The 16979-nt window shown below is 49.2% G+C and overlaps 3 protein-coding genes across 3 annotated transcripts in view; 2 read left to right on the top strand and 1 right to left on the bottom strand.

Annotated features, from left to right (window-relative positions):
- LOC146356171 (uncharacterized) overlaps positions 1-16979 on the bottom strand; it is a 277120-nt gene that overhangs the window by 134735 nt on the left and 125406 nt on the right. The window lies entirely within an intron of this gene.
- LOC146356175 (uncharacterized) overlaps positions 1-16979 on the top strand; it is a 94546-nt gene that overhangs the window by 45278 nt on the left and 32289 nt on the right. The window lies entirely within an intron of this gene.
- The window catches only part of LOC146356177 (uncharacterized), a 31808-nt gene continuing 17063 nt past the window's right edge, over positions 2235-16979 (top strand). The window contains exons 1-6 of the mRNA XM_084838295.1: positions 2235-2381; positions 5188-5701; positions 5858-5984; positions 7300-7382; positions 7699-7846; positions 14510-16811. Coding sequence (XP_084694421.1) covers positions 5288-5701; positions 5858-5984; positions 7300-7382; positions 7699-7846; positions 14510-16811 — 3074 coding nt within the window. The 5' untranslated portion in view covers positions 2235-2381; positions 5188-5287. The remainder of the gene's footprint in view (positions 2382-5187; positions 5702-5857; positions 5985-7299; positions 7383-7698; positions 7847-14509; positions 16812-16979) is intronic.

Here is a 16979-nt window from a genome sequence, read left to right as displayed (position 1 = left end):
GTCTGCATGGCCATTGGCCATGGGAACTGACTCATCGGAGGACCCACCAAACTCCCGAAACATCTTGTTTTCGCTTTCATTGCCCATTTTGTAGGAGATCTGTCTGGGTGGGATTTCCTGCTCCTTGGAGGGAAACTAAAGCATCATAAGCAAAGCCAGAACAAAGCCTTCGCTGCCAGCTTCCACCTGGGATCGCCAGGGGAGGAAAAACTCAGAACCCCATATAACCATCTGATGCAAAAGGCAGGAAACTTGGTGCTCTCCAGAGATTTTGTATTACAGCTAGCTCCCTTGATTCCTGACCATGGGCCTTGCTGGCTGGGATTTAAGGGGCTTGTCGTGTAAAACAGCTAGAGGGCACCAGGATGTTTCAAGGTTGGTGGACTGCACCCTACAGACTCACACAGACTCTGCGTCCAAACAAACTTCAAAGTTGTCTTCAAACCAAGACTCCTGTGTACCGAGCTCTCTCTCAGGCTGTGGCCTCTCCCTCCTCAGGCCAGGAGCAGCGGCTGTTGCCCTGAGCCTCTTCCAGGCCCCTCCCAGGAAGCACAACCCACTCTGGCCCAGTCCAGCTCTTCTTTCCTATGGTTGCCCCGGTTGCCTTCTTCGCTTTAAGAGCCCTTCCAGCTGCTTGGCCTTCAAGGGTTCAGTGGGCTGAACCCGATTCCTTGAGAGGAAGGGAATTGGGTGAGGGGGAGGGGCTCCCCCCAGAGCAGGTGCCCATCAAAGTTACACAGGGGAGAAACTAGAAATGCTTGGAGTGTGGAAAGAGCTTCATTGTGAGGGCAATCCGTCCTAAATCTCCCACTGGCAAGAATGACGGCCTGTTTTCCTCCATAAGATCAGGCCAGGCGGTCACGTCTGATGTAACCACCCGGATGGTGTGTCATCTAGAGGCGCCTCGGCCCTCTGCGCAAGGCCAGGCGCGGCCCCAGCTAACTGGGGAGGGACCACAGCTGGTGCAGGTGGGGGGTTCCAGCTGCTTGCGGGCCAGGGCAGCCCACCCAGGGGCTGAGCTGGTGCCCGGCTCAAGGAAATCTGCCCTGGGTTGCCAGGGCTGGGCTTTAAAAGAGGGCTAAGGCTGAGGCATGGGGCCCCCCTTCATCCTGGTTATCCTGGACCTGCAGATGGCTGGTTGCTATTTGGGGAGATCCATACTTAGGTACGGAAGGAGAGGCCAGGTAGATTTATTATTTTGCTTGGGTGTGTGTTCAGGAAGCCCTCTGTTTATAGTTAAGTGATTGGGCTTTCTACATTCTTGTGTAATGTGCTACCTCCATTCTTCCCTTTCCCGCTACCCCTTTTGTCAGATCTGAATCCAACGTTTAGTTGGTGTGATCTCTCTGCATAACCTCAGTGCAAATTTCAGCGTCTCTTGGCTTAGGAGGGTGGCTACTGGGTATGCTGGGGGACTGAAAGGCCGGGTTTGGCCAGTCCTACTTCTGGAAGGACAGCCAGGATCCCGCGATGGGGTCCTGAGCGGCCCTCCTTTGCAGGGAGGCTTCGGCCGGTCCCGGTGGCTGGGATCCCCCTCCTTCATACCCACCATTCAGCTTCATTCGGGGTTTTTTGTATTCCTTTCCTAATGGGGTTTGCCCTTTCCCAAGCAAACCGTTTCATCAAGCTGTCCAGCTGAACCCCAAGAGCTCTTTCTTGGTCAGTCCCCCCAGCCCCCATCCCATCAGCATATACGTGAATTCGCACTTGCAAGGGATGAACCGCGGCAGGCGGCTACTCAGGAGAGGGCTTTTCAGTGGTGGCACCCCGGTTGTGGAACCCCCGCGCCCCGAGGCTGAGCTGGCGCTACCCTGCGGTAGCCACCCTCTTGGCCGCGTGAAGCCCTCGTCACTTCGAATCGCTCCTGCACTCTTGCCCTGTTTGCGCCGCTGCGGGACCACACCTCGCTTCGCCGCGGCAGTGCGCCTTTCGAAACGGCCGCACTGTCCCCTTGTCGCGGCGCGTGCTCCCAGCCTGCGAGCCCGCGGGCTTCGGCCGAGCAGCGGAGCAGCGCCAGCCACGCACACGCGGGCCGGCCCTTCCCCGCGGGCTCGCTGCGCTGGCGCGCATGGGCCGCCGCAGCGCCCGCTCCGCCGCGCGCTCTGGAGGGGGGGCGGGGCGGGGCGGGGCCGCCACGCACAGGCGGCCACGCGCCTCCGCAGCCTCCCTTCCCGGCTGGCGAGGCGCGTTCCCGCGGCTCCGGGGGGAGGCCCAGCGCGGGCTCGGCTCGGCTCGGCTCTCCGGGGCGAGCGGCTGCCCGCGCCTCCCAGGGAGGAAGGGGCGGGCAGGAGGAGGGCCCCGCGCGCGCCCGCCCCGACTCCCTCCCTCCCTCCCGCGCGCGCCCGCCCGGCAGAGGACAGTCCGGCCTCCCCGCGGGACAGGCGAGTCTCCTCCGCCCCGCCGGGCGCGGGGTCCCGGGCTGCGGGGCCGGGGGAAGGCGGGAGGGGTGCGAGGGCCCGGGGGCGGCCCGGCAGGCCGAGAGCGCAGCCAGCCGCTGGAGGGCGGAGGGGAAGCGGGGCGGTGACTGGGCTGCGGAGAGCAGCGGAGGGAGGCCGGCGGGCCGGAAGAGGCGCCGCTGCGCCGGAGAAGGCGGCTCGCCTCGCTCCGCAGGCCTCGGCCTTGCGCCATCCGGTGCCCGCTCCTCCCGGCGTGCCAGGCGACGCCCCCGTCGCCCCAGCCCGCCTGGCCATTGGAGGGCGCCAGGCTGGGAAGGCTGCCCTGTAGAATCGCGCGCACACGCACGGCCGCGGGGGACGCATCAGTCTTCCAAAGCAAGAGCAAGGGCCGATGAAATTGGCATGTCAGAATGTGGGGGGCGGGACGGGGTGGGGTGGGGTGCAGGGGGACCCCCAACTAAGCCGGCCAGCGGACCTGAGTTCTTTTGGTGCGCTAAGGTTGTGGGCTGCTGGGAGGCAGCGGCCAGCAAGTGGCGGGGACAGGATGCGGCCCTGTGTGAGCCTTGCATCTGCTCCCGCAAGCAGCTCTTATCTGTGAGAGAAATGGGACCTCCGTGGACGGAGGCAGTCTACCTGATCTCAGAGGCAGCAGAGACACGTCACCTAGTGTAACATTTAATAATTAAAAAGGTGTCTCAATGAGAGGAAAGGTTGTGTTTTCCCTAGAAATCTAGGCTTTACGCATATGTGCATTCAAGTGATTAATACACTGTCCACAAGTCAGAGAATTCATCAACTCCTCTTTCCTTAATTGAGAGCCCTAATGTGAATGAGTTTCCAGGTACCTTAGTGTGTGTTTACATGTATGGCCCCCTTTTTCCCCTCTTGCCAGGCTCACATGGGCCTCCCCCTCTCCATGTTACCCTTACGACAACCCTGTGAGGTTAAGCTGAGAGTCAGTGACTGGCCCAAAGTGACCCAATGAGCTTTGTGGCTGAGTTGGGGCTAGAACCCGCGTCTCCTGAGCCCCAGTCCAGCACTCTAACCACTGCAACATACTGTTTCTCTGGGTATGTGAGACTTGTGGAAAAAGGTGCTCGCCTGAGGACTTGGGGGGAGGGAGAGTGTCAGGGTTCCCTTTGGTCCCCGCTGAACTTCAAACAGCCAAATCAAAACACAGACAAGAGGCTTCTGTCCAGGGCTTTCTAATCCTTTTACTTCAGTGGGTCATACAGATGCAAATTGTCAGTAAGTCGCAGTCTGCAAAGGAAATGCCTCCAGGGAGCTCAAAGGGAAGCTACAAAGATTGAAAGTTGCCCACCCCTTGAGAAGAGCCGGGCATACAAGGTTGAAAGTTGCCCACCCCTTGAGAAGAGCCGGGCATACAAGGTTGAAAGTTGCCCACCCCTTGAGAAGAGGCAGGCATACAAGGTTGAAAGTTGCCCACCCCTTGAGAAGAGGCAGGCATACAAGGTTGAATGTTGCCCACCCCTTGAGAAGAGGCAGGCATACGAGGTTGAATGTTGCCCACCCCTTGAGAAGAGGCGGGCATACGAGGTTGAATGTTGCCCACCCCTTGAGAAGAGGCGGGCATACGAGGTTGAAAGTTGCCCACCCCTTGAGAAGAGGCGGGCATACGAGGTTGAAAGTTGCCCACCCCTTGAGAAGAGGCGGGCATACGAGGTTGAAAGTTGCCCACCCCTTGAGAAGAGGCGGGCATACGAGGTTGAAAGTTGCCCACCCCTTGAGAAGAGGCGGGCATACGAGGTTGAAAGTTGCCCACCCCTTGAGAAGAGGCGGGCATACGAGGTTGAAAGTTGCCCACCCCTTGAGAAGAGGCGGGCATACGAGGTTGCAAGTTGCCCACCCCTTGAGAAGAGGCGGGCATACGAGGTTGCAAGTTGCCCACCCCTTGAGAAGAGGCGGGCATACGAGGTTGCAAGTTGCCCACCCCTTGAGAAGAGGCGGGCATACGAGGTTGAAAGTTGCCCACCCCTTGAGAAGAGGCGGGCATACGAGGTTGAAAGTTGCCCACCCCTTGAGAAGAGGCGGGCATACGAGGTTGAAAGTTGCCCACCCCTTGAGAAGAGGCGGGCATACGAGGTTGAAAGTTGCCCACCCCTTGAGAAGAGGCGGGCATACGAGGTTGAAAGTTGCCCACCCCTTGAGAAGAGGCGGGCATACGAGGTTGAAAGTTGCCCACCCCTTGAGAAGAGGCGGGCATACGAGGTTGAAAGTTGCCCACCCCTTGAGAAGAGGCGGGCATACAAGGGTGAATGTTGCCCACCCCTTGAGAAGAGGCGGGCATACAAGGTTGAATGTTGCCCACCCCTTGAGAAGAGGCAGGCATGCTTTCCTGATTTAAGGGGTGGGGGGGAATCTCCCTCCCTCTCGTGAGATCTCTAGTCTGGAAGAGTCTGGGAAAGCTCCTCCCCCACGTTTTGCAGTTCCTCTTCGAAATCTGAGCTACTCTGCCACTGCCTATGCTCAGAGGCACCCCTGACAGTGGGGCGGAGAAGGGGTGGAGGCTCAGGGCAAGGCTGAGACCGGGTGGGTTTGTGCAGGGGGAGTTGATGAGGGCAGAGCAGTGGTGGGATGCTGCATCTTCAGACCCTCCAGCAGGTTGAGGGCTCAGGTGAAGGACCCTCCCCCAGTCTCCGCTGTCACTTTGGGCCTTGGCATTCACCAGCCTTTGCTTCTGGGAGGTGACCTGGTTGCTAGCCGGAATCATCCCACTTAAAAACATAGTCCTGCCCTGATTACCTCACAGGACAATGTCTTGGCTTTGCAGGACTTGGTAGCAAGTCCCATTGGCCTTGAGACAGAAAGTGCCAGAAGAAAGAGCAGTTCCTTTGGCCCCGTCAGAGACTTCCTTGGAGCAGAGATCCGAGATGGACGAGAAAGACTCAGCCGGCTCTGGAGCAGGAAGAGAGCCTGGTACCACCACAACTGGGAGCAGTGGGGAATTCTGGGAAAGACCGGTGCAGAGAATCCTGGGAGAAGAGATGGTTTGCGAAGATGTACAGAACCAGCGTTTCCGGCAATTCTGCTACCAGGAGGCCGAAGGCCCGCGAGAGGTTTGCAGCCGACTCCATCATCTCTGCTGTCAGTGGCTGAAACCAGAGAGGAACACGAAAAGCCAGATGCTGGACCTGGTGATCCTGGAGCGCTTCCTGACCAATCTGCCCTCGGAGATAGAGGGCTGGGTGAGAGAATGTGGAGCAGAGACCTGTTCCCAGGCGGTGGCCCTGGCAGAAGGTTTCCTCTTGAGCCAGGCAGAGGACAAGAAACTGGAAGAGCAGCAGGTGAGAGCCTTTCTTCTTGATGTCGCTAAAGGATTCGGAACGAGAGCTGGGTACTCTAAAATGTTCTACGAATTGTCCAGGGCCTTTGTCTGTAGTACCATTCCTTTTCCAGTCCTCTTCCCCATTGCATGTCCTGGATCCTCTTTGCTGTTTCAGGAGCAGGGCCTGTTTGCAGAATTGGGCACTGATTTCCCTGAGGCAGAGAAGGCTCCGTCAGGCAGCAGACAGAGTCCAGTGCAAAGGAGGATCATACTGGACGGTGACAGAGGAGCCACCGTGCAGGGTAAGGATTACTGGGGCATCCCTCAACTTGGTTTCCCTCTCTTGAGTCTGCAAGAAGTCCATGGGATCCTTTTTATTCCCTCTAAATATTTGGGGGGCTTGAGGGGGTGGGGGGACTGACACTGCACTTCATCCTGTCCCACAGAAATGTGTTTACTATCAACATGGGAAGACATTGTACCTGGAAACCAGAATTGTGTTTTCCGGTCAAGGACCCAAATGGGGAGATATGTGTTTTCACACAACAGAAATTTTAAAAATGGATATAAGCAGAGGTTTGATACTTAGACACGTACACATGGGCTCAGTCCTGGGCCCAGTGCTCTTCAACATTTTTATGAATGACTTGGAGGAGGAGGAGGTGCAGGGAATGCTGATCAGATTTGCAGATGACACAAAATTGGGCAGGACAGCTAATACGCTGGAAGACAGAAACAAAATTCAAAGTGATCTTGATAGACTGGAGCACTGGGCAGAAAACAAGAGAATGAAATTTAGTAATGATAAATGCCAAGTTCTGCACCTAGGAAAACGAAACCAAACGCACAGTTACAAAATGGGGGATACTTGGCTCAACAACACTACAAGCGAGAAGGATCTTGGAATTGTTGTAGATCACAAGCTGAATATGAGCCAGCAATGTGATGTGGCTGCTAAAAAGGCCAATGATCTTTTGGGCTACATTAATAGAAGCGTAGCTTCTAAATCCTGGGAATACTAGTTCCCCTATACTCAGCACTAGTTAGGCCTCATTTTGAGTACTGTGTCCAGTTCTGGGCACTGCACTTTAAGAAGGATGCAGACAAACTGGAGAGGGTTCAGAGGAGGGCAATGAAGAGGATCAGGGGACTGGAAACAAAGGCCTCTCTGGAGAGACTGAAAGAACTGGGCATGTTTAGGCTTGAGAAGACTGAAGGGAGATAGGATAGCACTCTTCTAGTACTTGAAAGGTTGTCACAGAGAGCAAGGCCAGGATCTCTTCTCAGTCGTGCCAGGACATGGAATAATGGGCTCTAGTTACAGGAAGCCAGATTCTGGCTGAACATCAGGAAAAATTCCTGCCTGTAATATGACAATGGAACCCGTGACCTCGGGAGGTGGTGGGCTCTCCCACACTGGAGGCATTCAAGACGAGGCTGGACAGCCATCTGTCAGGGATGCCCTGACTTGGATTCCTGCACTGAGCAGGGGTTGGACTCGAGGGTCTTGTAGGCCCCTTCCAACCCTACTATTCTATGATTCTATGATTCTGTGTGTTGTGTAATCTCAGAGGCAAGCAGATGCTCCTGGTTTCCCACGCCCTTTGTCTCCCACAGGTGAAAGGAGGATGCTGGCAATACATATCCAGCCATCTCTTCTCGGTGGTGGAGGGGAAACGGCTGCCCTGGACCCCTATCAGGTAGTGGGAAGAATTACTAGGGAGACATGCAGGAGCAGCAACCTTGGTTCACCTCCTTAGGCCTGAACAAAGCTCCCACCTTCTCTTTGCTTCTGTCAAAGTTGCCCACTTGGAATGCTGTGAGTGCCTCTCGTGAAGGTTTAGAACACATTTCCCTCCATCTTTAGGGGCCCGTGGGAACAAAAGAAGAGAATAGGGCACGTATGAGATGCTAAAAATAATCACTCTTCATCTCACCTGAATTAGTGTTTAGGGTTTTGCTCATCTGTAATATTCATGGAATCTCTGAGGAGAAAATGTTTCCCTTTCCTTTCAGGGTCTGGTGGCCTTTGAGGAGGTGGCTGTGTCTTTCACAGAGGAGGAGTGGGCTCTGCTGGATCCTGACCAGAGAGCTCTGCATCGGGAAGTCATGGAGGATAATTCTGGGATTGTGGCCTTTCTTGGGAAGGCTCCGTCTTGCCCTGGTTGGTAATAATATTTTGTTTACAACTGCAGCTATCTAATCTTAGGGGTTTTGCACATTATATATGTTTCAGCACGTCAAGTCTCCATCTTCCAGTTTCACAGGATGTATGTATTTGTTTTGACATAGTGCACAATCTTATGTACGTTTAAACAGAAAAATCTCTTGGCCATAGGACTTCTTCCTATGTAAACATGCCCCTTATAACATTCATATTTCACCTTTCCATATTGAAAGATATACATCCACAAGTGTCTAACAATCTTGGACTTCACTACTAAATGTTAAAACCGCAACATCCTCAAAACACGAATGTAATGATCAGCATCTGGACATTAAAACCTCAGGAAATATTAGGAGCTGCCAGAAATACTGATACAGACTGGAGCCATCATAGAATCCCAGAGATCTGATGGTACAGCCCTGCCTTAGCCTACTGCCTACGAGATAAGAGAGGAGGATGGGGGAGGTGTGTGCCTCTTGGCAGAGACTGGTACAGCACTCAGGCCGCTGCTGAGAAGGCCTTGTACTTCTGATAGGGGATATACCCTTATTCCCTCTTTTAAGATTTACTCCGGTGACCACATGGTGAGTGATCATTAAGCCAGAACCCGACTAAAAATAAAGTAGCAGACAAGAGGGTGAAATGTCAAATCTATTTATGAAAAACAGTGTAGACATGGTACAAAATCAACAATATATTGAACTAGAAACGATTAAGGCATAATAAATGGAAGGAAGCTGTTAGATTGTGACAATCATAAAAGTAGAAATAAATATAAGAAGTAATTGCAGTCACTAATGAAGGCATTTTGTTGTTCAGTCATTAAGTCGTGTCCAACTCTTCATGACCCCATGGACCATAGCACGTCAGGCCTTCCTGTCCTCCGCTCTCTACTGGAGTGTGCTCAAGTCCATATTCATTGCATCGGTGATGCTATCTAGCCATCTCATCCTCTGCCATCCCCTTCTCCTTTTGCCTTCAATCTTTCCCAGCATCAGTGACTTTTCCAGTGACTTTTCTCTTCGCATTAAGTGGCCAAAATATTGGAGCTTCAGCTTCAGTATCTGTCCTTCCAATGAGCAGTCAGGGTTGATTTCTTTTAGGATGGACTGATCTGACCTCCTTGCAGTCCAGGGGACTCGTAAGAGTCTTCTCCAGCACCACAGTTTGAAAGCATCGATTCTTCGGCGCTCAGGCTTCCCTATAGTCCAGCTCTCACAGCCGTACATTACTACTGGGAAAACCATAGCTTTGATTATGCGGACCTTTGTCAGCAAGGTGATGTCTCTGCTTCTTCCTATGCTGTCTAGGTTTGCCATAGCTTTCCTCCCAAGGAGCAAGCGTCTTTTAATTTCATGGCTACAGTCACCGTCTGCGGTGATCTTGGAGCCCAAGAAAATAAAATCTGTCACTGCTTCCATTTCTTCCCCTTCTATATGCCAGGAAGTGATAGGGCCGGATGCCATGATCTTCGTTTTTTTAATGTTGAGTTTCAAACCAGCTTTGCACTCTCCACTTTCACCCTCAACAAGAGGCTCTTGAGATCCTCTTCGCTTTCTGCCATTAGGGTGGTATTGTCTGCGTATCTGAGGTTGTTGATAATTCTCCCAGCAATCTTAATTCCGACCTCTGATTCGTCCAACCCAGTGTTTCTCATGATGTACTCTGCATATAAGTTAAATAAAGAGGGCGACAATATGCAACCTTGTCGTACTCCTTTCCCAATTTTGAACCAACCGGTTGTTCCATGTCTGGTTCTTACTGTTGCTTCTTGACCCTCGTACAGGTTTCTCAGGATACAAGTAAGGTGGTCTGGTACTCCCATCTCTTTAAGAATTTGCCACAGTTTGTTGTGATCCACACAATCAAAGGCTTTAGCATAGTCAGTGAAGCAGAAATAGACATTTTTCTGGAATTCTCTTGCTTTCTCCACGATCCAGCAAATGTTGGTGATTTGATCTCTAGTTCCTCCACCTCTTCGGAACCCAGCTTGTACTTCCGGTAGTTCTCGGTTCACATACTGCTGAAGCCTAGCTTGAAGGATTTTGAGCATAACCTTGCTGGTATGTGAAATGAGCGCAATTGTGCGGTAGTTTGAACACTCTTTGGTGTTGCCCTTCTTTGGAACTGGAATGTAAACTGATCTTTTCCAGTCCTGTGGCGACTGTTGAGTGTTCCAAATTTGTTGGCATATTGAGTGCAGCACTTTAACAGCATCATCTTTTAGGATCTTAAATAGCTCAGCTGGAATACTGTCATCTCTGTTAGCTTTGTTGTTAGTAATGCTTCCTAAGGCCCACTTGACTTCGCTCTCGAGGATGTCCGGCTCAAGTTCAGTGACCGCACTATCATGGCTATCAGGGACATTCAGATCTTTCCTGTATAGTTCTTCTGGGTATTCTTGCCACCTCTTCTTAATCTCATCTGCTTCTGTTAGGTCCCTGCCTTCTTTTTCCTTTATCATGCCCGTCTTTGCACAAAACGTTCCCTTGAGATCTCCGATTTTCTTGAAAAGATCTCTAGTCTTTCCCATTCTATTGTTTTCCTTGATTTCTTTGCAATGTTCATTTAAGAAGGCCTTCTTGTCTCTCCTTGCTATTCTCTGGAACTCTGCATTCAGTTGAATATATCTTCCCCTTTCTCCTTTGCTTTTCGCTTCCCTTCTTTCCTCAGCTACTTGTAAAGCCTCATCAGACAACCACTTTGCTTATCTTGCATTTCTTTTTCTTTGGGATGGATTGAGTTGCTGCCTCCTGAACAATGTTACGGACCTCCGTCCATAGTTCCTCAGGCACTCTGTCTGTCAGGTCTAATCCCTGAAATCTATTCCTCATCTCCACTGTATATTCATAAGGGATATGAGTTAGGTCATACCTGAATGGTTTGGTGGTTTTCCCTGCGTTCTTCAATTTAAACCGAAATTTTGCAACAAGAAGCTCATGATCTGAGCCACAGTCAGCTCCAGGTCTTGTTTTGACTGACTGTATACAGCTTCTCCATCTTTGGCTGCAAAGGACATAATCAACCTGATTTTGATATTGACCATCTGGTGATGTCCATGTGTAGAGTCGCCTCTTGTGCTGTTGGAAAAGAGTGTTTGCTATGATCAGCATGTTCTCTTGGCAAAAGTCTATTAGCCTTTGTCGTGCTTCATTTTGTACACCAAGGCCATACTTGCCTGTTATCCCGGTGATTTCTTGACTTCCTACTTTAGCATTCCAATCCGCTATGATGAAGAGGACATCTTTTTTTGTTGTTAGTTCTAGAAGGTGTTGTAGGTCTTCATAGAACTGATCAACCTCAGCTTCTTCGGCCTCAGTGGTTGGGGCATAGACTTGAATTACTGTGATGTTGAATGGTTTCCCTTGGATTCATACCGAGATCATTCTGTTGTTTTTGAGATTGTACTCCAGTACTGCTTTTCCCACCCTTTTGTTGACTATGAGTGCTACTCCATTTCTTCTAAGGGATTCTTGCCCACAGTAGTAGATATAATGGTCACCTGAATTAAATTTGCCCATGCCTGTCCATTTTAGTTTGCTGATTCCCAAGATGTCGATGTTCACTCTTGCCATCTTATGTTTGACCACCTCCAGCTTACCTTGATTCATTGATCTGACATTCCAGGTTCCTAAACAATATTGTTCTTTACAGCATCGGACTTTCTTTTCACCACCAGACACATCCACAGCTGAGTGTCCTTTTGGCTTTGGCCCAGCCGCTTCACTCTTTCTGGCGCTACTTGGAAATACTCTCTGCTCTTCCCCAGTAGTATATTGGACACCTTCCGACCTGAGGGGCTCATCTTCCGGCGTCATCTCTTTTAGCCTTGTGATACGTTCCATGGGGTTTTCTTGGCAAGAATACTGGAGTGGGTTGCCATTTCCTTCTCCAGTGGACCACATTTTGTCAGAACTCTCCGCCATGACCTGTCTGTCTTGGGTGGCCCTGCACGGCATAGCTTATGGCTTCACTGAGTTATGCAAGCCCCTTCGCCACAACAAGGCAGTGATCCATGCATGGCAAATACTAATCTTTGTGTTTTTAATTTTTATTTCCAAAGTTATAATTTTTTTGATTGGTAAATTGTAAATTCATTGTTATTTTACCTGTATCCAATACCTTCATTTCATTTCTTTCCCTTTTTAAAGTCTGAAGTATGTGTCGTTGTTCCGGATGAGGGACTGTGAGCTATCTGCACAAAGCATTTGGAAGCATTTCGCTCTTATTTTACCATCTAATAGCAGATTAAATACTTCTCAACAAAACATACACCTTTTTACCAACAAGAATTAATACAGAAAAGTCTTATTTCATCCATGTATCATTTTTATTAGAAATATATTTGTAGAATGACATCAAAATATAACTTGAATATAATAACATAAAAACATTTCTGCTGTTAAACACAGCTTTGCTAAAGAGTCTTAGATCTTAACGGCTTAAAAAGAAACAGAATTTCTTAAAAATCTCTTGTTCTTAGACTTCTAGTTTAAACATTTTAAAAAAAGAGAGATCTCCTTCTAAGTTCCAAGTTCCCTATTCGCTACTGAATAGGCTGTTCAGCGGACAGGTATGCACGCATAGTGAGTTTCAAAGAAGCTCCCACATTCTAAAATCAGCATGTATGTATCCCTTTTGCTTATAGAAATTACCTCATAACCAGTATTATCTACTGGTTTCCTGCTTCTGATATATTTAAAGAATTCTTAATTGTTGGCCTTGACATTGTTAGGGATAGGCTCTTCAAAATGCTTTTTTGCATCTCTTATTGTCTGCTTCCTTGAGGCTGCTTGTTAAATGTACCGGCACCCTCTTGGACTTACCTTTCCGAACCTGTTGTATACATTTTGGCTGGGCTTCTGTTGATGTGATTTTGAGTAATCTCCTAACATTTTGAAGGGATTTAATCCCCTTGACCCCCTCTTCACCAGTTCCCTCATTTTAGAGACGTTTCCTCTTTTGAAGCCACATGTGACTGAGTTGGACTTCCCGAGCAATTTTCCATTGAAATCTCTATTAAATCTGATACCACTGTGGTCACTGTTTCCAATTGGTTCACCATATTTACATCTCGTACTACGTCCTGGGCAACATCACTTGGGATTAAGTCCAAGGTCACCTCCCCTCTGGTCAGTTCCATGACCAGCTCTTCTAGGGCACAATTGTGTAGGGCATCGAGAAATTTAACCTCTTTGTCCTGACTGGAACATGCATTGATCCAGTCAATGTGGGGGTAATTGAAGTCGCCCACTACTACTTCCTTGTTTGGACGCCTCCATGATTTCGTTTTCCATCTCAGGGTCACTCTGAGCATTCTGGTCTGGGGGACAGTAGCATGTTCCCAGCACTAAATTGCGGGGGCTGGTATGGTCACCCACAGCACTTCTGTGGAAGAGCCTACCCCTCATAGGTGTTCCAGTCCGCTCAGGGCAACACCTCCCCCAGTACACCCTTCCCTGTTCTTTCTGTAGAAGAATTTGTCCAATCCCATTTTTCATGTCTAAATGCTCTCGCATAAGGATGTATCCATGACAGGAAATTATGCTATGCACAGCCCCCACATCCAGATCGTTTGGCAAAACGCAAACTCAAGACTGTGTACTGCCAAAGTCAGACAGACCCCTGATTGGTGTGGAGGCAGTGAAATCCCAAGTCTCGTCAGACGAGATGGTCTTGGAGTGAATATTGAAATCTCACCTACCTTGTGTGGACCACAACACTGCACACAAGACCACCTCCATCAGGCAGGGCAACTGTGATTGTGTCAGGTACACTAGTGGAATCCACGTTCTCCGTCGGGATCTCACCACTCCGTCTGCAAGCATAAAACAAGGAAATTGCCCAGTGGGATTCCAAGTGGAATCTGATAGACACCACTGAACCTAATGCTTCTGTTCTGCCAAGGGTGAGAGACACTGCCAGGAATCTGCTCCCTGGATCCACCCAGGTCTCCCTAAGAGACACTAAGTTGGCTCGCTTAGCCGATGTTCACTCCCCGTGTCTTTCCTGTTTTCCTGGCTGTTCTCATGTTGACCTCCATGGAATTGATCTGTTTGCGACTCTCAGGCTCCTGGCCCAATATTCAAGATGCTCTTGGCTGGGAGGGGACTCTGAAAGTTAAATTGCAAAATTCAAGCCTAATCTTGTGGCACAGCCCTTAGAAGTCTACCTATTTATGTATTTATTACTACATTTGAATTCTTCCTTTTTTCCTTTTGGAAGGTCTCCAAGGTGGCTTACATGGTCTTCCTCCTCTCCATTTTATCCTCACAACAAAGCTGGGAATGAGCTTAGGCGGAGGGTCAGTGACTGACCTAAAGTCACCCAGTGAGCTTCATGGCTGACAGGGAACTAGAACCCAGAGCTCCCACGGCCCAGTCCAACACTATAACTGCTACCCCACACTGGCTGACCTTACGCTACATATCTGAACCTGTGAGCCTATGAGCTCCATGTCTGAACGGGCGCCGGGTTCACGTTCTGTATCACAGCTGCTGTCAGTTAATGCCAGTCAAGACAGGATGCGAAATGCATGGTAAGACCTGCCTCCTGTCCGGGTCTTTCCAGTTCCTCGCTTTATCACAAGGATTCATTGAGGATGTTCAGTGATTTGAGGTTCTCTTTCTAACTCTTACCAGTTTCCCATCTTCGTTGCAGGAGGTGATGAATGGGAAGCCGAGAGTGAGGGAGACCCATGTGAAGAGCCACCAGAAAGAGATGGATGTAAACAAATGGAATGTGAGAGAATAAAAATTGGAGCAAATCGGAAGATAAGGAATAAATTTTCCACTTTTCAGGGCAGTGACAAATTGTGTAAATGCTTGGAGTGTGGAAAGAGATGCAATATGAGAACAAACCTCGGTAGACATCATAGAATTCACACAGGAGAGAAACCATATGAATGTGCGGAGTGTGGAAAGAGCTTCAGAACAAGTGCAGACCTCACTTCTCATCACAGAATTCACACAGGAGAGAAACCATATAAGTGCGCAGAGTGTGGAAAGAGCTTTAAAAGGAGCACTGAACTCACTTCTCATCACAGAATTCACACAGGAGAGAAACCATACGAATGTGCAGAGTGTGGAATGTGCTTCAGTCAGCAAGGACACCTCACTTCTCATCAAAGAATCCACACAGGGGAGAAACCATATGAATGTGCAGAGTGTGGACTACACTTCAGTCAGAAAGCACACCTCACTTCTCATCAAAGAATTCACACAGGAGAGAAACCATATGAATGTGCAGAGTGTGGAATGTGCTTCAATCAGAAAGCACACCTCACTTCTCATCAAAGAATTCACACAGGGGAGAAACCATATGAATGTGCAGAGTGTGGACTGCACTTCAGTCTGAAAGCGTACCTCACTTCTCATCAAAGAATTCACAAAGCGGAAAAACCATATAAATGTTCGGAGTGTGGAAAGAGCTTCAGAACAAGTGCAGACCTCACTTTTCATCAAAGAATTCACACACCAGAGAAACCATATAAGTGTGCAGAGTGTGGAAAGAGCTTCAAAAGAACCTCTGAACTCACTTCTCATCACAGAATTCACACGGGAGAGAAACCATACGAATGTGCAGAGTGTGGAATGTGCTTCAGTCAGAAAGCACACCTCACTTGTCATCAAAGAATCCACACAGGGGAGAAACCATATGAATGTGCAGTGTGTGGACTTCACTTCAGTCAGAAAGGACACCTCACTTCTCATCAAAGAATTCACACATGGGAGAAACCATATAAATGTGCAGAGTGTGGAAAGTGCTTCAAAAGAAGCCCTGAACTCATGTTTCATCACAGAATTCACACAGGAGAGAAACCATATGAATGTGCAGAGTGTGGAAAACGCTTCAGGAAGAAAGCACACCTCACTTCTCATGAAAGAATTCACACATGGGAGAAACCATATAAATGTGCAGAGTGTGGAAAGAGCTTTAAAAGAAGCATAAACCTAATTTCTCATCAAATAATTCACACAGCGGAGAAACCATATGAATGTGTAGCATGTGGAAAGTGCTTCAGTAGAAGGGCATACCTCACTTCCCATCAAACAATTCACACAGGGGAGAAACCATATGAATGTGCAGAGTGTGGGAAGTGCTTCAGTCAGAAGAGAAATCTCACCTCTCATCAAGGGAGAACCCACTCAAAGGAGAAACCGTATAAATGCTTGGAGTGTGGAAAGAGCTTTAGTGCAGGCAGAAGCCTCACTTCCCATCAAAGAACTCACACAGGGGAGAAACCTCATAAATGCCTGGACTGTGGAAAGTGCTTCAGTGTGAGCACAAACCTAGCTTCTCATCAAAGAATTCACACAGGGGAGAAACCATATAAATGTGCGGCATGTGGAAAGTGCTTCTGTTTGAATGCAAGCCTCATTTCCCATCAAAGAGTTCACACAGGGGAAAAACCATATGAATGTGCAGAGTGTGGAATGTGCTTCAGGCAGAAAGCACACCTCACTTGTCATCAAAGAATCCACACAGGGGAGAAACCATATGAATGTGCGGAGTGTGGACTGCACTTCAGTAGGAAAGCACACCTCACTTGTCATCAAAGAATTCACACAGGGGAGAAACCATATAAATGTACAGAGTGTGGAAAGAGCTTCAAAAGCAGCACTGAACTCACTTCTCATCACAGAATTCACACAGCGGAGAAACCATATGAATGTGTAGCATGTGGAAAGTGCTTCTATACAAGGGCATACCTCACTTCCCATCAAGCAATTCACACAGGGGAGAAACCATATGAATGTGCAGAGTGTGGAAAGTGCTTCAGTAGAAGGGCATACCTCACTTCCCATCAAATAATTCACACAGGGGAGAAACCATATGAATGTGTGAACTGTGGAAAGCGCTTCAGTCACAAGAAAAGGCTCACTTCTCATCAAAGGATTCACACAGGGGAGACCAGTGTAAATACCTGCAGTGTGGAAAAAGATTCTGACACAATGCAACCCTTAAAACTCATCTGAGTAAGAAACATGGGGGAAAAACCATATCAATGTGCAGAACGTAGAAAGAGCTTCATTTTTAGCAGAGACCTCAGAAGACATAAAAAAAAACTGATGGGAGAAGCCATATAAATGCTTGGAGAGTGGAAAAAGCTTCAGTGTGACCACATGCC

Source organism: Heloderma suspectum, chromosome 2 (genome assembly GCF_057233095.1).
Source record: "Heloderma suspectum isolate Gila_16-S chromosome 2, 16-S_ref, whole genome shotgun sequence".
Lineage (NCBI taxonomy): Eukaryota > Metazoa > Chordata > Lepidosauria > Squamata > Helodermatidae > Heloderma > Heloderma suspectum.
The sequence above is the reverse complement of the archived record's forward strand: the minus strand, read 5'-3'. Positions and strand labels throughout refer to the sequence as shown.